Genomic DNA, 23163 nt, shown 5'->3' with positions numbered 1-23163 from the left:
AGTCCAGATCTTCTCAAATAGCCTGCTGTAGAGTGTTTCTCTGAATGATGAGACCCAGGCCCAACAAGCCATGAATTCACATCTAAGCTCCTGGAGAGAAGCAGCTCTGGTTCTGATAGCTGAGCTCTCTCACTCAAATCCCACAACCACCCTGAGAAGGGTGGTTAACTCATGTTAGGAATCCTGTTTTCCATAGGAGGAAGTCTGCTTTGGAATGGAAGCAGCTTGCCCAGTGCTCTAGGCCTGGCTAGTGGCAGATGGCCCTGGATCACAAGCAGAGGCTCCTGACCCTGGGCCTAGTTACTTCTTACATGCAGAATTTCATATCTTTTCATATGATCTCTGTCCTAGGAAAGCCATCAAGGCCTCTCCAATTTGATGCCCCATCCCTGCCCCAGCCAGACCCTGGGCCCTTCCCTCCCTCCCTCCCTCCCTCCCTCTCTGTCTCTCTCTCTCTCCAAGGCATGTCACAACTGTGCCCAGGGAAGGGCAAGTGAGAGTTATGGTAATAATGCCTGTGCTCAAGAGGCAAGCCCTCTCTCACCAGACAAACCCACTTCTCTCTGTATCTGACTCTCCATCAGTCCCAAACCCAATTGAGTCTCTTGTGAACGTTCAAATCACAACCAATGTGGTTGATAGGCTAGAAACAGACTTGCTCCACTGGTGTGTTACCAATGACCAAGGCTCCTATCTACCCCAAGCAACAAAACTGCTTTTCAAAATGAAGTCTTCTCAATCCTAACTAAGAGTGGCCCGTGGTGATGCCAGCTGGTCAGACTCCAATCGGCTCCCTGGTGCAGCACGCCGGGGTGGGGTGGGGGCCTCGTGTATCAGATATAACTGATAGCGAGTGGTACACCAAGTGACCCCCTGATCAATCGATCAAGGGGAATGGGGCCATGGGATAACAGGAGAGGAAACAAAGGCCAGCTGCCAATGCAGTAGATATCTGTGTGCATCTGTGCACATGAGCATATTGTGCTGGGATAGAAAAGTTTTTTGTTCAGCACACATGGGGTGGTAAGACATGGGAACAATTAGTAATGGAAGAAAAAGGCTTTTGGCTGAGGGAAGACAATGAGGTGCAAAATAATGATATTCTCAGAAAGGTCCAGCCAGGGCACTGTCAGGAGGTGACCACTGGACAGGAAGCAGACAAAGGAATCTGAACTCTGGGTGCTTCTGAGAAGACTGCATGTCCTATCATCTACATCACTACATCAGGGGCAGCTCAGTGCAAAGAGCCCCACATGTGGGATCTTGGGCAAATCATTCCCTTTCGCTCATTTTCTGACTCCTTGTCTGGAGCCTTGGCTGAGGGTGGGACCATTCTTTATCTTCAGTTGCTGCGTTTTGGCTCTAAGAGCTGCTTTCCTCTAGTGAGCACCGACCTGTCTTTTTGTCTTTTGCTCTGTATACCACACCATAGGTGCCTTCTTCGATCCTGTTCAGACACTGGAATTCTTCCACACTCCGACAGCCCTGGGGAGGGGACGGAAGGGTGAGTGTGAGTATGGCCTCCTCAGGGGGTGGTCCCTGCCTCTAGCCAGCTCCCTGGAAGGCAAGGGCACCCCAAAGCCACCCAGGGAGGCTCACTAGTGCACTAGGCCTGTTCCTCTGGGGGCTCAGCACATGCCTACTGGACAAAGGGATGAGTTTCTGCCCTTCACTCCAGATTTTCCTCCCACTTTCTCAGAGATACTTGTCCCAGCTCTCTCCTAGTTAAAAGATAGCCTGGCAGGACACTGTGATAGGCTAACAAACCAGGCAGATCCTGCATCCCTCTAGGGTGTCAAGTACATCCTGGATCAAAGCACTGACAAGATAGAGAACTCACTCAGTAGGTGGTGATACCTGTTACATCCCTGACCCTGGTAGCGTTTAGACTTTTTACAACAACAGGATAAGGTCTTCTGGGGACACCAAGAGAACCAAACCAGGCAAAGGCGTAAACCTTGGCTCCAGCTGGCCAATGAACAAGCAACATGAAGCCAAGAGCTTCAACCATTTCAGAAGAGAGATGACTAAAATATAGGGTCTACACAGCCCCAGAGCCTTGAACAGTGCCCTGGTGAGCAGGATTGAAGCTTTGTGCTTCCAAGTGTGTTTCTTCAGGGCTATCCCTCATCCTCTGGCTGAGCTGCTGAAGAGCCACTACTCTGGGAGAAGTCTCAAGTTCTTATCATCAACAAGTAAAAAAAGAGTGTTGCAGGCACCAAGAACACCCCATTGCCAGGCTCTAGCCAAATAAAAAAGTTCCATCTTTCCCATTGCCCCTGGGAAGACAGCTGGCAAAGCTACAGGTGAGGAGGTAGAAAAAGGGGAACTGGGTGTTGGGAGGAACAAGGAAAGCCACAGGGACAGGTAGGAGGGCATGTGAGGAGGCTATCCTCCAGGCAGGAAGCCTGACAGTGCACACTGCTGACCTGGAGAGCAGGAAGGTATTTGGGGAGCTCCTGCTTCAGCTCGATGGGAGATAGTGCTGGAGAGTCGGGCACATAATCTCCTTCCGTCATGGCGTTAGACTGTGGAGTCCCCTCTCCTGCTTCTTCTTCACCTTCTTCACTCTCTCCTGAATCTCGGTCAAACCTTGACTCTGTAACTTTAAAAGTTAGAATCAAATCTGGAACGAGGTAAGTGCCAAGAACCAGAGCTGAGCTTCCAGCCACAGGAAAGAGAGGAAGGCCCAATAAAGAGTGAGGGGGCAGAGAGGATCTCTGCCTCAGAGAAAGGTGGTGAGAAAGAAAGTGGTCAGATCACCATGTGCCACTTCACAGTTGACGTTACTTCAAGGACAAATGACACCTGAATCTATAGATCCACATGAACCCTGAATCCTGGGCCCACATGGACGAGGCAAGCCTGCCATGGCTATATCAGTCATCTAACCCTGCTAACAGACCTCCCTGGTTCCATGGGAGTAGAAGACAGAGGCACCATGGACAAGAACTGTAATTCTAGGGATAGATCTGGCAAGGGTGGACCAGCCTGACATTTTGTCCAGAATTCCTGCCCTGGTTTGGTTCTTCTTCCCTGTGCCCACATCACAGGGCAGAGAGCACCTATTGTCTCCATTGGTAAGCATCTGTGAGGGCAGGGACCACTGAATGTTTTTGTAGCACAGCTTGGTGCACAGGAGGAGGAGGAGGATGACAAGGAGCAATAAAAATCACAATCACGCTAGCTGATGCTTATATAATACTTTAAAGTTCACAAAGCAGTTTATAAAGCATTGTCTTACTGGTCCTCACAAACCACCCAAGGAGACTGGGAGTATACCATTTACTATCCCCCTTTGCAGATGAAGAAAATGAGACTCAATGGGTTCAGTGATATACCCAGGGTCACCCAGCTACTTGGTGTCAGAGGAGGGGCTCAGACCCAGGTGATTCCTGACTCCAACCCCAGCCATCCTTTCCACCATAACTTGTCTCTGTGGGGTAATCAATAAATATTTGATGTTTTGACATCTGAGGACTAATAAGCTTGGTCCTCTTAAGCAGCTTTGATGACATTCACGGACCAATAAGTTTGGTCCTTCAAAGAACCTTTCTAGTTTCCAAAACAGAGCTTTTGGGAAAAACCCAACAACAAACACCTTGGCTGTCAGATAGGATGACAACCTGACGAACATGTGCCATTTCAGACTGACAGGTAGGCACAATGACTAGTGAAATTTATTTTCTTTGGAATGTGGCCAAGACTCAGGTATAGCATCTTATCTAAGTTTGTAATGAACTCCTTTCTGAGGTATTAGGGACATAAGAGAAAAAAAAAAGACCAAATGTTTCACAGGTAAGTTTCTCACCAACTAAGATATGGTTTCCATTCTCTTGCTCTTCCTCTTCACTCATTTCTTCTTCACTCACTTCTTCTGCAAATCAAAACAAAGCCAGCTGCTCAGATGGATGGGGAAAACCTGGCCTAACTATGGCTTCACTCTATCTGGAATTCTTTCCTGAACTAGAGAGCCCCCTGTGCTTAGGCATGTTTGCCATCAATCAGTCAATCAACAAGCATGTATTATACTAAGTGCCAGGTTCCATGACAGGTTGGAGATAAAAAGACAAAAACCCAAACAGTCTGTGACCTCCAGGAACTTCCACTGTAGAGGGAGAGACAAGCTGTATGTATGTAAGCATCTAGAGAATACAGAGGATAAAGAAATACCAGGGAGTTAGGGAGAGAGGGGATCCAAAAGGACGAACTGTAGAACAGAAGTTCTTAGACAGGGGTCTGTGGATGGACTTCAGGGAGTCTATGATTTTGGATCAAAAAAAAAATTCTATCTCCCTTCTGTGACTAACCTCTAGCTGAGATTTAGCATTTCCTTCAATGATTTAAGAACATTACTCGGAGGCTGGTATCCAAAGGCTTTTCGCCAGACTGTCAAAGGGGTCCATAACACAAAAAAGGTTAAGAAACCCTGCCTAGGAAGGTAGTACTTAGGGCGTGACTCTTGGAGGAAGAAAAGGTGTCTGAGTGGAAGGGGGGAGTATGTGCCAGGCCTAAGGAGAGCTGGAATGGAAGCTGAGCAAATCAACATGGAGTGCCATGTGTGAAGAATGGAGAAAAGACCAGTGTGGTGTAACCCTAGTTTGTGAGACTGAAAAAACTGGTTGGAATCAGGCTGTGAAGGGCCTTAAAAACCAAATGGGATGTAGTAGTTGATACTCAAGGCCACAGAGAGCTCCTAGAGTTTATTAGGTTGGGGAATAATGTGTGGTCGGGTCATAATCATGCCTAAGGAAAATCACTCTTGGCAGCTATGTGAAGGATGGAGTGGAAAGGAGAGACGTGAAACAGGGAGCATAGTTAGGCTATGGGAGCAATCGAGTCAGGGAAAGATGGAGGGAGAAATTGTGAACTTTGGCAATGGACTAGACCTGGGGGTTGAGGGTGTTGAGAGGATGGAGCTGAGGATAACATTAGCCTTCCAAACATGGGAGAATGGTGTGTTTTAAGGAAGCTTAGGAAAGGGGTAGGTTTGAGGTGCCCATAGGACATCCCATTTGAAATGTCCAATAGCAGTCAATTAGCGATACAGGTTTAGCTCAGGAGAGAGATGAGGGCTGGATATATAGAGCTTAGAGTCACTTCACAGAGATGAATTTTAAACCCAAGGGAGCTGATGAGGTCACCGAGAGAGAAATGCAGAGAAGAGGGCCCAGGCCAGAGCCCTGGAGAGATGCAGTTAGTGGGTGTGAAACACGTGCAGATTCACCAAAGGAGACCCAGAAGGAGAGGTCACACAGGCAGGAGGAGAACCAGGAGACAGCACCATTAAGAAAACCCAGAGGGGAGAAAATATCCTGGAGGAAAGGCAAGCTGCAGAAATCAAGCATGACGACGTCAGAATAGGCAATTAAAAGAGCGGTGGTAACTCTGCAGACAGCAGTTTCTGCTGAATGATGAGGTTGGAAGCCAGACTGCACAGGGCTGAGGAGTGCATGAGAGGAGAGGAAGTGGAGGCACTGAGTGCAGACAATTTTTTTCTAGGAATTTGCTGAGAAAGGGAGGAGAGACACATAGGAAGAGAGTTTAAGGGGAAGGCTGGGTCTAGTGAAGGTTCTTAAGGATGGGAGGTGGTGGTGAATCTTTTGAGGGTTGCAGGAAAGGAACCAGTAGACAGGGAAAGACTGAAGACTGGAGAGTGGTGGTGATTGAGGGGATAATCTGCTGGAGAAAATGGAAGGGGTCAGGATCAAGGGGAAGCGGGACTGGTCTTGTCCATCTCATCTGGGAGGAGGAGGAGAGTGGTGGGTGCTATCAAGGAATTCTGACATAAAGAGAAAGGGAACTTGTGGTGAATGGCTTCAGTTTTCTCAGTAAAGTAAGACTCGAAGTCCTTAGCTGAGGCCATGGGAGAGGCAGGTGTCCAAGGCTTGAGGTAAAAAGAGAAGATCTGAAACAACCTCTGTGGGAAAGAATCCTGTGAACCTCTGCTACGATGAAATCTCCTGAACAAAGACCAATCGCCTGGCCGCTAGAGAGAGGGAAGTCCTCCCTAGCACTGACTTGGTGCTTCGTGTGAACCTTGTGAGAGAAAGAAGAGGATAGCTTTTCCTTGGAATTGTTTGTAGGGAAAAGGGAAGAATTCAAGCTAGCCATCTTTCTCTCTGGTAAGTGCCCAAAGAAAAGGGACAAAAAAGGTCGTATTACCAACTCTGTGCCTGGGGGGTTGGAGTTGTTTAAACTTAACTCTCCAGTTAAGTTCTATCCCCTTACCAGCGGACTGCTCAGATACTTCCTCAGAATTGCTTCCTGTCTCCTCCTCCTCTTCTTCCTCCTCTTCCTCCTCCTCCTCTTCTGATTCCTCACTGCTGCTCTCTTCTTCTTCCTCCTCAGAGCCAGATCCTGACTCTGCTGGAGAAGAAAGCAGAAAAGGAGAAGATAAATCTCTGTTGTCCCTTCACTTGGAGAAGCCTCGTGGCTCCATCTTACAAAGTCTGTCTATCTGAAGCTGCTCTCCAGCTACCTGATGAGGACTCAGCTGAGCTGGTCTTCCTCTCACTGTCGCTGATATCTTGTAAATCAGAAAGGGGATCCCTCTCTTCCAGTTTCTCCTCTTTGACTAGGAAACAAACACACACGGTGGCAAAGGTAAGTTTGGGGGAGAAGGTTTTCAATAATTAAGACAATCTGCAAAGACTGGTTTATTGTCATAAAAAGTCATTCCATTCATTAATTTCACATGGTTTACAGAAGATGACCTGTCAACCTTCAAGTAAAAGGAACAGCATCTCTTTCTTAATGGGTGACTAAGAAGCTCCACAAGGGGAAGAATCAATGGATCAACTGAACAGCCAATCTCAAGTCCATCAGATGGGAATGGAGGGCTGACCCTACGTGGAAACACAGTGTTCAACCAGGACATGTGCAGTGAGAGTGAGTGTACTTTAATTAAGAGGAATACGGAATTTGCTGGATTCTCTCCTCAATAAAGCTAGCTGGTTACAAGAGTGCTTTGGAGATTCTGCAAGGTCATGCCCATTCAGAACTCTCAGTCCTGAAGAGTCTGTATCCAGCTTGAGAACAACTAGGTTTTTACAGAAACACATGGCCTGGTTCTTCAGAGGAAAAACCACCATCCCCAAGGTACAGTTCACCACGTGGTGTGAAGCTAGGGAGAAGTTCCCACAAGCCTCTCCCAACATCTTGGTTGTGCTGAAAAAACCAGCAAGTTTTTCTCATGTGCTGAGAGACTGGCACCCGGGCAGAGGCTTACCTGGCTTCCTGCCATCCCCTTGCTCAAATCTCTCTCGCTGCTGGCGTAATGGGCTGCGACTCCAGTGACTTATTTTTACTTTGTCTCCATAGTCTTCACGAACTGTTCTGTGATGGGCAGAAACTGGCAACCCCAGAAAAAAGAAGGCATTGACACCAGCTTGCTTCAACCAAAGGCCCTTTCCTCAGAGATTCCTTGGGCACCCCAATACAAAAGCTAGCTGTAAGTGACTGTGTGTGGGATGCTTCTATTCCCAGCTCAGAGATGCTCAGCTCACACGCTTCATTTTCAATTCAGAATCACTGAATCTCAGGGTTGGAAGGGCCCCCAGCAGTTACCTAGACCAACCTGCCTCTGAAAAGGAATCCACTTTATAACCTGAGCCAAGGGGTCATTGGCTTCAGCTTGAAAACTCCAGGGGGATGGGGGTGGGGGGCACCATCTACCACCAAAAGTAACCCATCCCTCTTACAGACGGCTCCACTGGTTAAGAAATAACACCTTCCACCCTCTTCCTGGCTCTTGGTCCTGCCCCCTGGGGCCAAACAGAACAAGGCTAAGCCTTCTTCTCTGGTACAGCTCTGCAAATACTTGAAGGCAGTTGTCCTGTCATCCCCAAAGATTTCTCCAGGCGAAACATCCAATGTTCCTTCAACTAAACTTCACCATAGAGTCCCTTCACCATGCTGAACGCCTTCCTCTGAAAGTTCTCCAACTAATTTTTGTCCTTCCATAAGTATGGTCCTTAAAGGGGAGAACAATGGTTCTCATATGTGAGAGTGGGACTATCACCTCCCTAGATCTGGACACCATACCGCTCAACTCCACAAACATCTCTTCATCACCTACAAGGTGCTGGGCAGTAGGAACATAGAAACGACAACCACAATACAGGCCTTTCCTTCAAGGAATTTACATTCTCACAGTGGTGGGAGAACATGATATAGACACAAACTGACACCAAGTAATTTGAGGAGCAAGAGAACACCAGAAACTTGCTGCTAATGAAGCTGTCAGTTCTGTGAAGGTGGCGGCACTGTCCCAGCACACCTGCCTTCTGCTTATCCTTCCTCCCCCCATTAGTCCACTCACCCTGAGCTGTGCACACAGTAATAAATGCTTGTTGACTGAATGATACCCAGGTCATGGTTGAGATTCCCATCCAAGGTTATCCAGAGAAAACTAATTTCTGTTCCAAAGACAACAAATGGTCTCCTGGATTTCTGGCCATTGTGTTAATGATGTTTTCATTTCACTGATCACAAGTGAGACAAGAAGCGTGTCTTTCTGAACAACCAACTGTCACTACTTGAAAAGCAAATAAATTTCCCAAACAGCATTCCTTCTCCCCTAACCACACTCACTACCTGCACCCCCCAGGCCCCAGTATATAGTCTACTGGTAACAATTTATTGGGTTTGACCTAAGATAATTCTTTAAGATGTAGAGGAATCAAGATGGAGAAATTCTATTCATCTGATCATCACCAAGGATGAAAATGAAGGCCACTTTGGAGAAAAGTGGCTATTCTACCTTGGAATTTGTGATCCAGGACAAAAGAGGAAGGACCCTCACAAGGACCCTAGATTTTCTGAGAGCATATCTCAAAAGGTTCAGAGAAGGGAGAAGGATCCCACTGATTAGAATTCTCCAGGGGAAAGGCACAACAAAACTCAACTATTCAGATGAGAGTGAAGAAGGGAAGTCTTCTAGAGAGAACAATGTGGGTGTAACAAGGAACTACCAACCAACTTAGGTTTTAAGAAGTCACTTCCAGAAGACATAAGCAAGAGAAGGTTACTGAGAGTGACCATAAAAGCCTGGCACAATCTTTGAAGCACAGTAAATCTAAAGCTCCAAAGGAGCTGAGGCTGGCAAGGAATTGTAAGGACCACAAAAAGGAATTCTACAAAGGTGTGCTTGGGTTAGAAGTGATAGAGCTGTTGTTCAGGGTATGTGGGACAATACCTGGCCACAGAGAAAGCATACTCAACTTTTACTTTACTTCTACTTTTTTTTGCAAGGGATAAAGATCTCTGCAGTATGAAAGTCCAGATCAAAAATGGCCAACAGGGGGCTGGTCCCCAGGATAGTTAGGGAGACAGCTAGAATTGTCTCATTGCCCTTGATGAGTTCAAGTTACTGAGTTCAGATTATTCAATGTTCCTTGGCACAAGTGATTGCAGGAACATCTGAAAAATTAAATAACAGGAGACTGGAGAAGGGTAGGGGACTGTCTTGACTTTCAAAATGGGAAAGAGAATGGAGCCTTTCTAAAGGCCAATGAGCCTGACTTTTGACTCCCAGCAAAATTCAAGAACTTGTATTTAAAAGAATGGTGGATAAACACCTAGATTAAGGACATGGTGTATCCAAGGAACTACCATGGATTCATCAAGTACAAGTTTTGCCAGACTATCCTGACTTAGAAAGGTACACTGAAGTTTGATGTCAGGAAAAATTTGCTACCAATCAGAGCTGTCCCACAGGGGAATGGGCAGCCTGAGGAAGGCAGTAATGGGCTTCTCCTTGTTAGAAGTCTTTGGGAAAATGGTGGAAGATCACTTTTGGGGTATGATGTAAAGGGGATGCTTATTCAGGCATGGGTTGGCTTAGATGGACCCTAAAGGCTTTTCCAACTCTTGGATTCTGAAAGGTCAGTGGCATTCTCACACATGAGCACCACACAAATAGGTGTTACAAGTATATGTCAAAGCTGGCATTCTCCACAATGGATTTTCCCAGGTTTGGGCAAATTTACTTTGACAAAGAGGCCATAAAGCCATCACACACAGAGGACAGAAACCTATGAACTGTTTTCTCTGTGAAATGTCTGGTAGCTTCAAGTTCAACCTTTCTGTGATCAATTGATGCATTTTAGCCTGTTTAAGGTACAGAACTTTTAAAGATTCCTTTTCTGGAGTGGCACTTGGCATACCAGGCTTACTGTGAGTGCCCTATCAATGCATGACAAAGCTCAGCATATAAATGAACCTTCCTCAAGAGAAGGACTTTCTCCATGGAGGCAGGGAAAGGATTCTTTCCCTCAAACAGGCCTGTGAAGCCTGCCTTTCTCTTTAGCCCCTGGCCACATGGCTCAGCAAGCCCCTGTTACCTTCTCTTCTGGCCTCTCGCTCTTTGCGCCTCTCCTCGGCCCGTCTCTCCCGCTCCTTCTGTTCCCTCTGCTCCTTCTGCTGCTCCCTCATCTTTCGCTCTCGTTCTCTCTTTCGCTCCAGCTGTTCAAGACGATCCCTGGAAGCAATCAGATGCCTACTTTTTTTTTAATTCAAATAGGAAGGTTCCAATATTTTTCAGCATTTTCATTTACAAATGATCTTTTCTCAGCTTTTTTCAAAATCAACAACTTACATTAAAACTACTGATATAAGAAGATCTGGAAACACACACACACACTCTCTCTCTCTCTCTCTCTCTCTCTCTCTCTCTCTCTCTCTCTCTCTCTCTCTCTCTCTCTCTCTCTCTCTCTCTCATGCACGAGTGCACACTTCATACTGAATCCCAAAACAAACAGGGAAATACATCGCTGGCAGAAGGAGCCCCAATTCCTCCTGCCAGAACAGAAAATGGGGAAGCCTCAGTAGTAGTTCTAGAACTTTCCCTAGACAAGTTTTGCTAGAACACATGACCAACATCTCTGAAGTATATAAAACAACCCAATTTTCAAGAGCTCTGAAAAACAAAATCTCATCAGCTGCGCAGTCAGGGGTATTTCTGGGAAGGGGCTAAACTTGATTTCTCCAATAATTGTATCATTCAAGGTTCTCTCTTGCTCTCTCTACCCCCTCTCTCTTCTAACCCTGTAACATAAAGGATAATTCCCAGAGTCCATCAGAGTTTACCTCATAGGTAGAGTGAATAAGAACTTGACTGATAAAATTAACTAGAAAATTAAGAGTTACTTGGGGGGAAAAAAACCATCATTTTCCTGATGATCATTAGAGTCATCCCTGTGCTTGAAAAATATGAAACAACAAAAATTATAGGGAACATTGCTAGACTTGGAGTCAGAAAACTTGAGTTCAACTCCTGCCTCAGCCTCTAACTAGTTGTGTGACCTGGTGCAAGTCACTTCAGCCTCAGTTTCCTCATCTGCAAAATGAGGAAAATAACTGTACTTACATTCTAGAGTTATTAGGAAGATCAACTGAGAAAACATATGCTAGGCTTTTTGCAAACCATAATGCACTATATGAATGCTATTTTTATTGTTATTCAATTGTAGGCTGCCAAAAGTTAAAAACTGGGAGGCCATAAAGAACTATTTTTAGTGCTTTCTATTAGAACATGTCATTTTTGTGGGAACTATGAGTCAACATTCTTGCTATTATGATATAACAAAGTTTAAAAGTACATGAAAGTCCACCCATTATTATAGTGACAGCAAGAATGAACAGCCCTGTGACTATGTGAGGCAGCTGGCAGGGAGCTGACCTCAGAGTCAGAGTCAACGCACCTCAGTTCAAGTCCTGCCTCTCATCCATTCTGACTATGTGACCCTGGGTAAGTCACTTAACCTCTTAATGCTACAGGCAACTCAGTAAGGCTCTAAGCTTTGGGAACATGCCAGTTCTTGGTAAAGGGGCCTCCGAGAATCTTGGGTTGTCTGCCACCCTATTTCAATCTCTCTGTGGGAAAGCTAATGGCCAGTTTTGTTGAATTTGAGACAAAATACATGAAGAGAGAGGGCTATCTGCCCACTCCCAGCTACCCTAAAACCCCAAGGGTGGGCTGGGTTGCCCAAAGCCAGTATCTGCCAATGTGTAGGCCCCTTATCATCCCAGGCTAGCCTGTGGCCCTGGGCCTCTGTTTCAGCTTTCATTCTGCTTCTCAATGTTTCCTCTAAAAAACAAACTCAAAAGCTAGGTGGCTTAGGTGATTGAAAGCCAGGCCTAGAGATGGGAAATCTTGGGTTCAAATCTAGCCTCAGACACTTCCTAGCTACGTGACCCGAGGCAAGTCACTTAGCTTCGACTGCCTCTAGAACTCCAATTGCTCTTCTGCCTTGGAACCCATACACAGCATTGATTCTAAGAGAGAAAGGGCTTTAAAAAGAAAAAAGGAGGAAAAAAAAGCAAATGCACAGCTGAACACAACCTTTGCTATTTCTGTCCATAGCTAATCATGGGCTCTCATCCTGCTAAACTAGCAAGTGGCTCTAATTCCCTTTATACCACAGATCCAAACAGCTGAAGAAGGGAGAGACAAGAGGAAAGAGAGGTGTTTAAAAAGGTTTAACACAAGAGAATCAAGGAGAGAGGATGGGAGAATTCTCTAGTCCCACCTTTCTCTTAGGGAGTTCCATCCTTCAATGGACAGAGATAGCTTAGTGACCAAACTAAAGGGGCTGTTTTGCTCTTGTAGTCCCAGGGCAGGGCAAGGGGGCAGAAAGGTCACAGAGCTTTCCTTGGGCCCCTCTCCTCTTAACCAAAGTAAGCTGTATCCGTACTCTGGATCTCATCCCTTTTTCTTTTTTCTTTCTTTCTTTTTTTAAATAACCCTCACCTTCCATCTAGCAGTCAATACTGTGTATTGGCTCCAAGGCAGAAGAGTGGTCAGGGCTAGGCCATGGGGGTCAAGTGACTTGCCCAGGGTCACACAGCTAGGAAGTGGCTGAGGCCAGATTTGAACCTAGGACCTCCCATCTCTAGCCCTGGTTCTCAATCCACTGAGCTACCCAGATACCCCCCTCATCCCTTTTTATAAAAGGGAGGAATTTAGGAGAAGGGCAAACTGATACAATTAAGAAAAAGTAACATAAAACAAAATGGTAAGGCAGCAAGATACTCACAAGATCAAAAAAGTCAGAAAGGGAAGGGAAATGACGGAAAACCAAGTTACTTTATAATAATCCCCATACTTAACTTGAGAGGAGAGTTTAGAAAATGAACTCCCTCCCTTCTTTGCAGAGAAAAGGTGAGCTGAGGATGCCCAAGAGAAAAACCTAACCTGGGAGGGGAGTAGCTGGTCAAGACAGTGTCTGGGGGTATGGTTTCTGATACCTTAGTGAACTGAAAATGTAAGAATACCGGGCTCATGGCTAAGGATAGTATACACCTAGTAAAAGCTGGCAAGAATGGCAATGCTTTGGGTCATGTTGTAGATTTACTTTTTTTCCTCCCCTTTTTCATTTAATGTTTTTGTAATAAGTATCAGCTCCCCAGAGAGGGAAGAGGAAGGGGCATATTTAGTGTTGATATAAAAAGAAAAGGCAAAAACAAAAGTAAGATTTATTCTAAAAGGAAAAGAAGTTAATAATGTTTGAATGCTGATCTCCAGGAGCATCCTGCCCTGAGTCTGGATTTATCAGGAACAAGTAGGAGGAGAGACAGAGAGGACTCTTGAAGAGATATGGAGCAAATGCGACTTGTCCCAGGAGGGCAGAAAGTACAAGAGCATCATACTAAGGTGGCAGAAGGCGAGAAGAACTGGTACAGTCATGGAGTTACAATACAACTGTGAAATCTAAGGAAGTAAATGCGTAGAGAAGAATGCTCTCACCAGTGAGAAACAATGGGAAGGCCAAGAAGTCCAACAATTAGGTTCAGACCAATATCTTACACCACATACCATAATAATCTTTAAAAAAAAAAAAAAGCTTGACCTGAATATAAAAGATCACACTGCTTAAAAAGTTAAACAAGGGGGCAGTGCCTTTCCTATTTTGGGCTAAGAGGAGAATTCTTAACCAAGGGAAAGAAGGTGGAGATCACAGAGACAAGACACTTTCCATTTTATGAAACAAAAAAGCTTTTAAATGAATATAATGCAATAAGATGAAAAGAAGCCGCTGAACGGAAAATCAATTTTTGCTTGAAGAATCGGCTAGTCAGGCTATATAGGGAATTAATGCAAATACATAAAATGAATAGCCATTCTCCAACTAGTCAAAGGACATGAATAAAATATTTTCAAAAGAACTCCATACTATTAACAGGTGTTGGAAGGAATGTTCCAAATCACTGACTGAAAAAATCAAAAACACTTTAGAGGGCAATTAAATTGTTCAGTGGATTAAGAGCCAGGTGTAGAGATGGAAGGTAATAGGTTCAAATCTGTGTGACCCTGGGCAAGTCACTTAACCCCATACTTAGTACTGATTCTAAGATGGAAGGTAAGGGTTTTTAAAAAAAAAAGTAAAGTTTCATCTTATATGCAGCAACCTGGCAAAGTTGAGGAAAGATGAAAATAGTGTTGAAGGGAGAAAGCTAGGTAGCTCAGTGGATGGAGAGTCAGGCCTAAAGACAGGAGATCCTGGGTTCAAATCTGACCTCAGCCACTTCCTAGCTGGGTGACCCTGGGCAAGTCACTTAACCCCCAATTGCCTAGCCCTTACCACTCTTCTGCCTTAGAACCAATACACAGTATTGATTCTAAGATGGAAGGTGAGGGTTTAAAAAAATATAGTGTTGAAGGGACTATGGGAAGATAACATACCATTATGTTGTTTGCGAATCTATGACCTAGATCAACTATATTGGAAAGCAATTTGAAGTTACTGAGTTGCTTAAAAAGTGCCTAAAATATCCACATTCTCTGACAGCTATCCCACTGTCAGGCACCCAGCTTATAGAGTCCAAAAACAGGAAAGCTCTTCCATATACCAAACTACTCATCGTGGCTCTTTATGGCAATACAGAAGCAGAAATATAGTGATTGAGGGCCCAGTAAGGCCACAGAACATGTCTGTGCTGTATGAACAACTAAAAATGTGCTGTATAAAGAATAAAGGCAACACAAAGGCAGAAGAAGCAGGGAAAGAGTAGAGCCCAGCACTTCAGTGATCTAGACACCGTGAGGGAGTCAAGCAGAGAAGCAGCAGGGACGGGCGACCTCCCACCTCCAGGTATTGAGGGACCAAGACTGAGCTCCCTATGGTCTTCCTAGGGGAAGGAATCTCCATCTAAGACATCTGCAATGACACTGAGACTAGTCCAAAGGATCACCCACTTTTGCTCCTCTCCCTGGGCAATCCCAAAGGACCCTGAAAGAATCTTAATACCCAAGATTATAAATGTCTTGGGCAAGTAACTAAATGCCACAGGCTAAAGTCATGCTTTCCTCACTGGTGCCCTTTGAAAACAATGGTGCAAAGAAGTGAATGGCTGGCCAAGAAGATGGTGTCTGGGGATGGGGATCTGATAAACTTTTTATTACCTTTATAAACCTTAGTGAGTTTAAAATATAAGAATGCCAGGCTCTCAGCCAAAGACAGTACGCACCTAGGAAGAGCTGGCAAGAATGTACTGCTTGGTGTCTTGCAAAGTCAAACAAAAATCTAAAGTGAAAAGGACAGCGAAGGGAGGAAATTGTTGATGTCTTCCCTCCAAATTAGATGCCAGATTTATACTAGGGTAAGACTGGAGGTGCTACAATATAAGAAAAACAGCAGTAGACCCAGAAGGTCACGGTTGACAAAAATATATTAAAAAAAAAAAGAATAGAAAATCTATCACCTACAACATCCATATAAAAAACTACAAAGATCAGGTAGCAAGTAGGACAGACTAGGATCCTAGTGTTCTTACCCCCAGGTATCACTGAGTTTGTGAGTTAAGATTCATGCCTGAAATATGACTCAAGTACCCCTTCTTTAGAATAAAAATGCTAGGTAAAGATTTGAGGTGGAACAGGGGAGGCGTACTATATAGTGGTATATGTATGTGAAGAAATCCAGGAAAGCATGGCAGAGAGCATTTTTGTGAAGATCAACAGAGGGAAAGACAAAAACAATTTTGTCAGTGACTCAAATATACTGTAGACCAGCAGGATAGAAAAGAGTAAGAATTAGCCAAGTGAGAGAAATACATCTAGCACAGAAGCATGACATAAGAAAGATGGAAGGCTTAGATTACTCAAATATCTGCTAAAAGAGCAGTTATAATCTTTTAACTTAAGTCTATGATAATTATATCATTTAAAGGGTAGGGAAGCCAATAAAGGATTTTATTCAGGATCTGATTCTCACCAATGAAGAAACTGGCTATTAGGGGTGTAAAGGATAGAATGAAGTAACTTTGATCCAAGATGTTTGTGCTAGAGGAGGGGAAACCCAGTAAGTCAACATGCATCTTAGACTGGGAAGAAGGGAAAGGGGAGAAGACAGGAGCACATATATTTCAAAGGATCCAGATGAAAGGATATCATAGACTAAAATTCTACAGGGAAAGTCAGTCTAAAAGGGATGGAAAACTCTCAAGAGACACATGCCCTCTCCCTACTTTTATTTGACAAAGTTCTAGAAATGCTAGTTATAGTAAAACAAAACCAAAGGTATAAACATCAGTAAAAAGGAGAGAAAACTATCACTATCTCCAGATGTCATCATAGTATACTTGGAAAATTCCCCCAAATCAGCAAAGAAACTGAATAAGGTAAGAGTTATAGCAATGTAGGATACAAAACCATCAATATTCTTTATATTATATTATATTAACAAAAATTAGGAGGAAACCATAAGAGAAAATGCACTGAAAATAACTATATGGAGCATCTAGGTAGCTCAGTGGACTGAGAGCCAGAACTAGACAAGGGAGGTCTTGGGTTCCAAACTGGTCCCACACTTCCTAGCTGAGTGACCCTGAGCTCCTAAGTCAAGTGACACTTAACCCCCATTGCCTAGCCCTGACCACTCTTCTACCTTGGAACCAATACACAGTATTGATTCTAAGATGGAAGGTAAGGATTTTAGAAAGAAAAAAAGAAAGTAACAACAAAATGCATACGTTAGGTAGTTAACCAACCAACACATATCCCAAAAGTATCTATGAATACAACTACAAAACATCTTAAAGAAATAAAAGGAGACAAATAACTGAAGAAAGATTCATTCATTGTTAAGCAATATCAACAGAATAAAAACAGCAATACTACCTAAATTGAGCAGGTAGGTGGCACCATAAATACTAGAATACCAAGCCTTAAGGCTCATCTTCCTGAATTCAAATCTGACTTTGGCCAACTACTGGCTGAGTGACCCTGGGCAAGTCATTTAACTCTGCCTCGGTTTGTCCATCTATAAAAAAAAAGTTGGAGAAGGAAATGGTAAGCCACTCCAGTATCTTTGCCAAGAAAACCCTAAACAGGATCACAAAGAGTGAGATATAATGACAACCTAAATTAACATATTGTTAGTGTTCTACCAATCAAATTACTGTGATCCAAATGATAAAATTCTCACAGAAAAGGAAAAAAATCTGGAATCTCAAGAGAAACAATGAAAAGAGCACAAGTGAAGAATGTCCAGCATTACCATAACTCCAACTACTAGAAAACAATAGTTTTCAAAACTCTCTGGCACTGGCTAAAAAACAGAAAAGTGGACTGGGAGAAGCAGCAAGAAACAAACAAAACAGTAAGTACTTCAGGGCCAGATAAACCCAAGGACATAAATTACTAGGGAAAGAACTCTCTTTTTTATAAGAAATGCTGGAAAAATTGGATAGTAATTAGTTACAAATTAGGTTTAGACTACCATCTTTTACACAAGCTGATTATATATGATCACAGCACCAAAGATTAAGCAAATGAGATCAGGTACCTTTCACATCTATAGCTAGAAAAATTCTAACCCAAACGTAGAGGATATAATAAAAAAGATGAAACAATTTTGACTATATAAAATGCTTTTGCATGAAGATAATCAGGCATAAGACAGCAACAATAAAGGCTCGATCACTAAAATATATAGTGAAATGTCCCAATTCTATAACATGAAGATTCCCCAAAAGATAAGTGGTCAAAGAATATGAATAATTCTCAAAAAAAACTGCAAGTTATCTGGCCTCAGACACTTCCCAGCTGTGTGACCCTGGGCAAGTCACTTGACCCCCATTGCCTAGCCCTTACCACTCTTCTGCCTTGGAGGCAATACACAATATTGACTCCAAGATGGAAGGTGAGGGTTTAAAAAACAAAACAAAAAAAACTGCAAGCTATAAATGATCACATGAAAGCATTCTTGAAACTACAAACAGTAAAAAAAATGAAATTGAAATAATCCTGAGGTTTTATCACCCATTATACAAATTGGAAAAAATTAAAAAAGATATGAATAATCAAGGCTGAAAAGGCTACGGAAGGACAGGCAGACTGACATTCCAATGATGGAACTATGAAGTGGTCCAATTGTTTAAGATTTCACTTCAGAGGGAGCAGCTAGGTGCCTTAGTGGATTGAGAGCCAAGCCTAGAGACGGGAAGTCCTAGGTGCAAATCTGTCCTCAGACACTTCCCAGCTGTGTGACCCTGGGCAAGTCACTTGACCCCCATTGCCTAGCCCATACCACTCTTCTGCCTTGGAGCCAATACACAATTTTGACTGCAAGATGGAAGGTAAGGGTTTAAAAAAAAAAAAGATTTCACTTCAGAATTCTATAAGAAGTATGAATAACTGTTCAAACACAGTCTTTGACCCTGCAGCAATTATGCTACTGTACTAGAGGGGGACTACTTGGCATATATACCTGATATCAAAGAACTGGAAACAAAATGAGTGACTTATTGGCCAAAAATTTGCACATGAATATAAGAGAATATTGTGCAGCAAAAACGATCAATTTAAAGAATGCAGGGAAACGTGTGAAAATTTGTGTAAACTGATGCAAAGTAAAGTAAGATGAATCAAGATAATAAGATATACAACAATCATTACAATGTAACTGTACAAATCTCTAAAAAGATGAATTCTGAGTAATGGAAAAACCAATGTAGGTTCTGGAGAAAAGGTAAGGAAGCATCCCTTTCTACTGTGATTGCGGCAGAGCCAGGGGACTTCTAGAAGGAAATGCTGTGCACACCACCAAGCCATGGTCTAGAGAGCCCATCTCTTGGCTTATTTTTGTCTCAAAGAATGGTTCAAGGAGTGGGAGGCGATGGATGTCAAGACTCAAGGTGAAAGGTATCAATAAAAAACAATTATGGCCATTGTTATAGGGAGTTGGGCCAACAATAACTTATAGCAGAGAAAAGGAGGGATGGCATCACTGTGCCTGAATTTTACTTTCCTTGCCAAGGAGAAAAGAACAAAAATGACTTAGCAGAGAGTTAATAGTCAAAGATAAGAAAGTAGATAGCAAAAGAGGATCTTCCTGATTTCGATGAGTTGAAGTCCCAAGAGCCTGATGACCTACCTCCTTGAGGATTCAAAGAATGGGCAGATGGGAAGGCTGAGCCCTTGTCAACGAACTCAAAGAACGGGGAGAACAGGACATATGCCAGATCATTAGAGGTCAATGAATGTCCTGTTTTCAAAAAAAGAGAACAGAATCTGCAAATAAATGGAGGACTAAGTAGGCTTGACTTCAACTCCTTGAAACATTCTAGAACATACTATTAGAAATGGTTTGTGAATATTTAGAAAAGGAAGACTGTCACAAAGAACAGGTATGATTTCAGCAAGGTTCTTCTTTTTCTGATGGCCTTACTGAATGGATGGTTTGGGGGACAGTTACATAAATATAGGGTTTTGGAGGGGGCTGAGCTAGAGGTTTAGGGGTCTTGAGACTGGGTCTCCCTATCTCTTCCAGGTTGGAAGTGCAGCTGCCATTCACAGGCCTGATCCCATTCCTGACTGGCATGGCTCCATTTTTTTTATCTAGGTAGCTTTACTCCTCCTTAAGTCTTCCTATGCTGCCCTGCTCCTGGGAGGTTCCCACAGTGAGATGAAGACACTTGATGGGCTTTAGACCTTCTGAAATTCTGGCGATCCTTGTCTTAGCCTTCTGATTAGCAGGGATCGTAGAAGTGCCCCTCCCCATCACCATTATACCCAGACTAAAGAGTTTCCTAGATTTTAGTCAAGTGTTTGATAAAATAGCCTTTGTACCTCTTTTTTTTTTAAATCCATACCTTCTCTTCTATCTTAGAATTTATTCCACTGCAGAAAAGCAATCAGGGCTAGGCAATGGGGGTTAAGTGACATGCCCAGGGTCACATAGCTAGGAAGTGCCTTAGGCCAAATTTGAACCCAGACCCCCATCTTCAGACCTGGCTCTCTAGCTATTGAGCCACCTATCTGCCCTTGGCCTATATAATTTTTATAAAAATTTGATGAAGTCTTTCCCTCTCTTTTTGCTCAAGGGGCCAGTCACCACTTTGAACCATCAGAAGCAGGAAGTTCATGACAAATAGATAATTATATAGATGTCCTTCATCCTGGTCAGAGTGCCCAAGATTGAAATTTGACAAAAATTGGCCAAGAAGTACAGGACAACTCGAGATGTCATTTCTGTCTTTGGATACAAAATCTATTTTGGTGGTAGCAAAACAGGCTTTGGCATTTGTGAATCCCTTGACGGTGAAAAGAAAAATGAACCAAAGCACAGAGTTGCCGGACACTGCCTGTATGAAAAGTAAAAAAGATCTGGGAGTAGCTAGATGGCTCAGTGGATTGAGACCCAGGTCTAGAGGAGTCCTGGGTTCAAATCTGGCCCCAGACATAACCTAGCTGTACGACCCTGGACGAGTCATTTAACCTCCATTGCCTAACCTCTACTGCTCTTCTGCTTTGGAACAAATACACAGTATGTAGTCTAAGACAGAAGGTAAGGGTATTAAAAAAAAGGTAAGAAAGACATCAAGAAAGCAGCAAAAAGGAACATAAGGACAGAATGAAGAAAGTCAGGGGTACCGCAAAGGGTAAATATTGGTGCCAACAAAAAGGAATAAAAGTAACTAGGAATGGTGTTCATCTTTGAAGGAAGAAAAGAGGGATTTTTCATCATGGAGTAAACTATGTAAAAAACTTTCAAAGGAGAAAAAAAATTGGTGAAATGTGAGTTAAACAATGGGACAACTCAGTGGACTGGGAACTGGCTGAATGGATGGATCCAAAGAGTCCTTGATGATGGCAGGTTGTATGTCTTCAGGGGCATACCCCACTGACTTGTGCACAGACCCTTGAATGGGCAACATTTTTATCAATGGTTTAGATAAAAGCAGAGATGGAATCCTTATGAAATCTGAGGAAGTTAAAAAGCCAGGAGGGAAAGCCAAGTCAGGATCCAAAAAGCCCCAGACAGGCAAAATTTTGCATTAGGCAAAATCCAATTAAGGTAAAATTTCTCATACTTAGGTTAGCAAAATCAACCTATCTTCACTACAGGAAGCAAGATGAAGACATCAATTGCTGGAAAAAAACTTGAGGTTTTAATGGCTGGCCAGCTCCCATGGTCAGCACTGATGTGGAAGCAGACAAAGTCCTGAGAGGCAATGGCATCACTGACATGGACCCTGGCTGTCTCAATTCTGAATTCAGTGAGGGGGCAGAACAGAAAGGGGACTACAGTTAAAAGAGTTAAAACAGAAGTTTTAACAGTTAAAACAGAAGGAGATGTCAGTCTCAAGAAGAGTCAGTGAGGAGAGGCCAGCTATCTTCAGGTTATTGTGTCGAAGGAGAGAATGAGAGACTGAACCCAGGGGGGGCCTCTGTAGCATCTCATCTGATCCAAATCCACAGAGTTAGGTTCCTGGTAGTGAATCAAGAATCCCCAAAGGTAAAATATGGTTCCTGGTTCCAGCTCAATGGACATAAGGCAGGCCAATTTGAAAAGTATGCAACCAAATCAGGGGAATCACTATTTGCACTAATACTAAACCTTAGGGAAGAACTGAGGGCAGAGGTAAAAGGGGAGAACAGGAAAATTTAGGTTTGATGTTGGGAAAAACTTCCCAACAATTAATGGGCATTCTTTTTCCAGAGAGGGTGGGCTTATTTACCACAGATGCCCCTTCCAATTCTGATATTCTATGATTGTGTCCCTCTGGCTCTGAGGGCTTGCATTTATCTCTTTCGAACAACTCCACTTTCTCCCGTCCCAACAGATCCTTCCTTTCTGTTTAAGAAGTTCCTTTTATTTTGGGGTGGGGAAGGTAAAGCCTTCCCACAATCCAGGGGTATATTCCCGTGACTGTCCTCTGCCTTTCATCTTTAAGCCTAAACCTAATGGGACAAATCATTTGTCTCCACCACCTCCCTTACCTCTCCAAAATGACTACTGACTGAAGCTGTGTTATGGTCCACACTGCATGACTCTGGGCCAAATCCAAAAATCTTTTTTATCATTTCTACCTCTTTTGACACTCCCGCTGACAGATTCAGATCTGTTAGTGTTGGTTAGAGAGCCTGCTCCCCATCTTCAAACTCTGTCCTCCTTTCTTGGCTTCTGAACTCCTGTGTTCTCTTAGTTTTCTAACTATTGTCTCTTTGACTCTCTTTTCTCCCATACCTATCTTAGCCTCAGGTTCTTTTCCTTTTAACCTAATTTTCATGGCTTCAATAGGCCAACCTACAAATGAATCCTTGGTAGATGTCTCTTCCCAACTTCACACCTTTTCAGGAAGCACAGCTGTCGCAAGACATCACCCTGCTCTCCTAAAAACTTCATCCCACACTATTTCTGGCATCTGTCCTCTCCCATATTCCTACTGCCACCAATCCCTAGAGTGCAGGAACCTCCTCACAATTATTCCAAGCTCCTTTCTCATCCTGCTCTGACCCATCCTTTGCTGACAGCCAAATCATCTTCCTTAAACATGAATCTAATAATGTCCCTCTTCTGCTCAAAACCTTTATGTGGATCCTCACTGCTTCCCAAATAGTTTCAATGCCTTGTGCCAGGATTTCAGGGACTCAACCCAGCACCACCTTCCTTTCTTTTTCTTTTGCAGCCAGGCTTTCTGGTCCTTCCTACTCTAGCCAACTGGCCTAGCTGGTTGCCCTTTCCCCAAGACCTAGAACTGATGTATATATTGCATTCCCTCTCCCATCCAGCTCCAATGCCACCTCTTCCATGAAGCCTTCTCTGATGCCACTTTATTCCTCTCCTCTCTAAACAAGTAATTACCTTTTTCCTAGTGCAACTTTAAAGAGCAAATATTTGGCACTTATGGAACCAGATGAGCATAGATTTAGAG

At 43.5% G+C, this 23163-nt stretch overlaps 1 protein-coding gene across 8 annotated transcripts in view; it reads right to left on the bottom strand.

The window, feature by feature from the left end:
- Window positions 1-23163, bottom strand: part of LOC100010569 (cyclin-dependent kinase 11B) — a 43726-nt gene that overhangs the window by 7464 nt on the left and 13099 nt on the right. For 2 of the 8 annotated variants that reach the window (XM_007481087.3, XM_007481090.2), the window contains exons 6-12: window positions 10347-10501; window positions 7232-7354; window positions 6482-6577; window positions 6232-6369; window positions 3812-3877; window positions 2430-2605; window positions 1395-1485 (exon numbers count right to left, since the gene is read on the bottom strand). In XM_007481087.3, coding sequence (XP_007481149.1) covers window positions 1395-1485; window positions 2430-2605; window positions 3812-3877; window positions 6232-6369; window positions 6482-6577; window positions 7232-7354; window positions 10347-10501 — 845 coding nt within the window. The remainder of the gene's footprint in view (window positions 1-1394; window positions 1486-2429; window positions 2606-3811; window positions 3878-6231; window positions 6370-6481; window positions 6578-7231; window positions 7355-10346; window positions 10502-23163) is intronic. The other 6 variants (XM_056796023.1, XM_056796022.1, XM_001362914.4 and 3 more) reach the window with 6 other exon arrangements.

The sequence above is a fragment of the Monodelphis domestica genome, chromosome 4, assembly GCF_027887165.1.
Source record: "Monodelphis domestica isolate mMonDom1 chromosome 4, mMonDom1.pri, whole genome shotgun sequence".
Lineage (NCBI taxonomy): Eukaryota > Metazoa > Chordata > Mammalia > Didelphimorphia > Didelphidae > Monodelphis > Monodelphis domestica.
The sequence above is the reverse complement of the archived record's forward strand: the minus strand, read 5'-3'. Positions and strand labels throughout refer to the sequence as shown.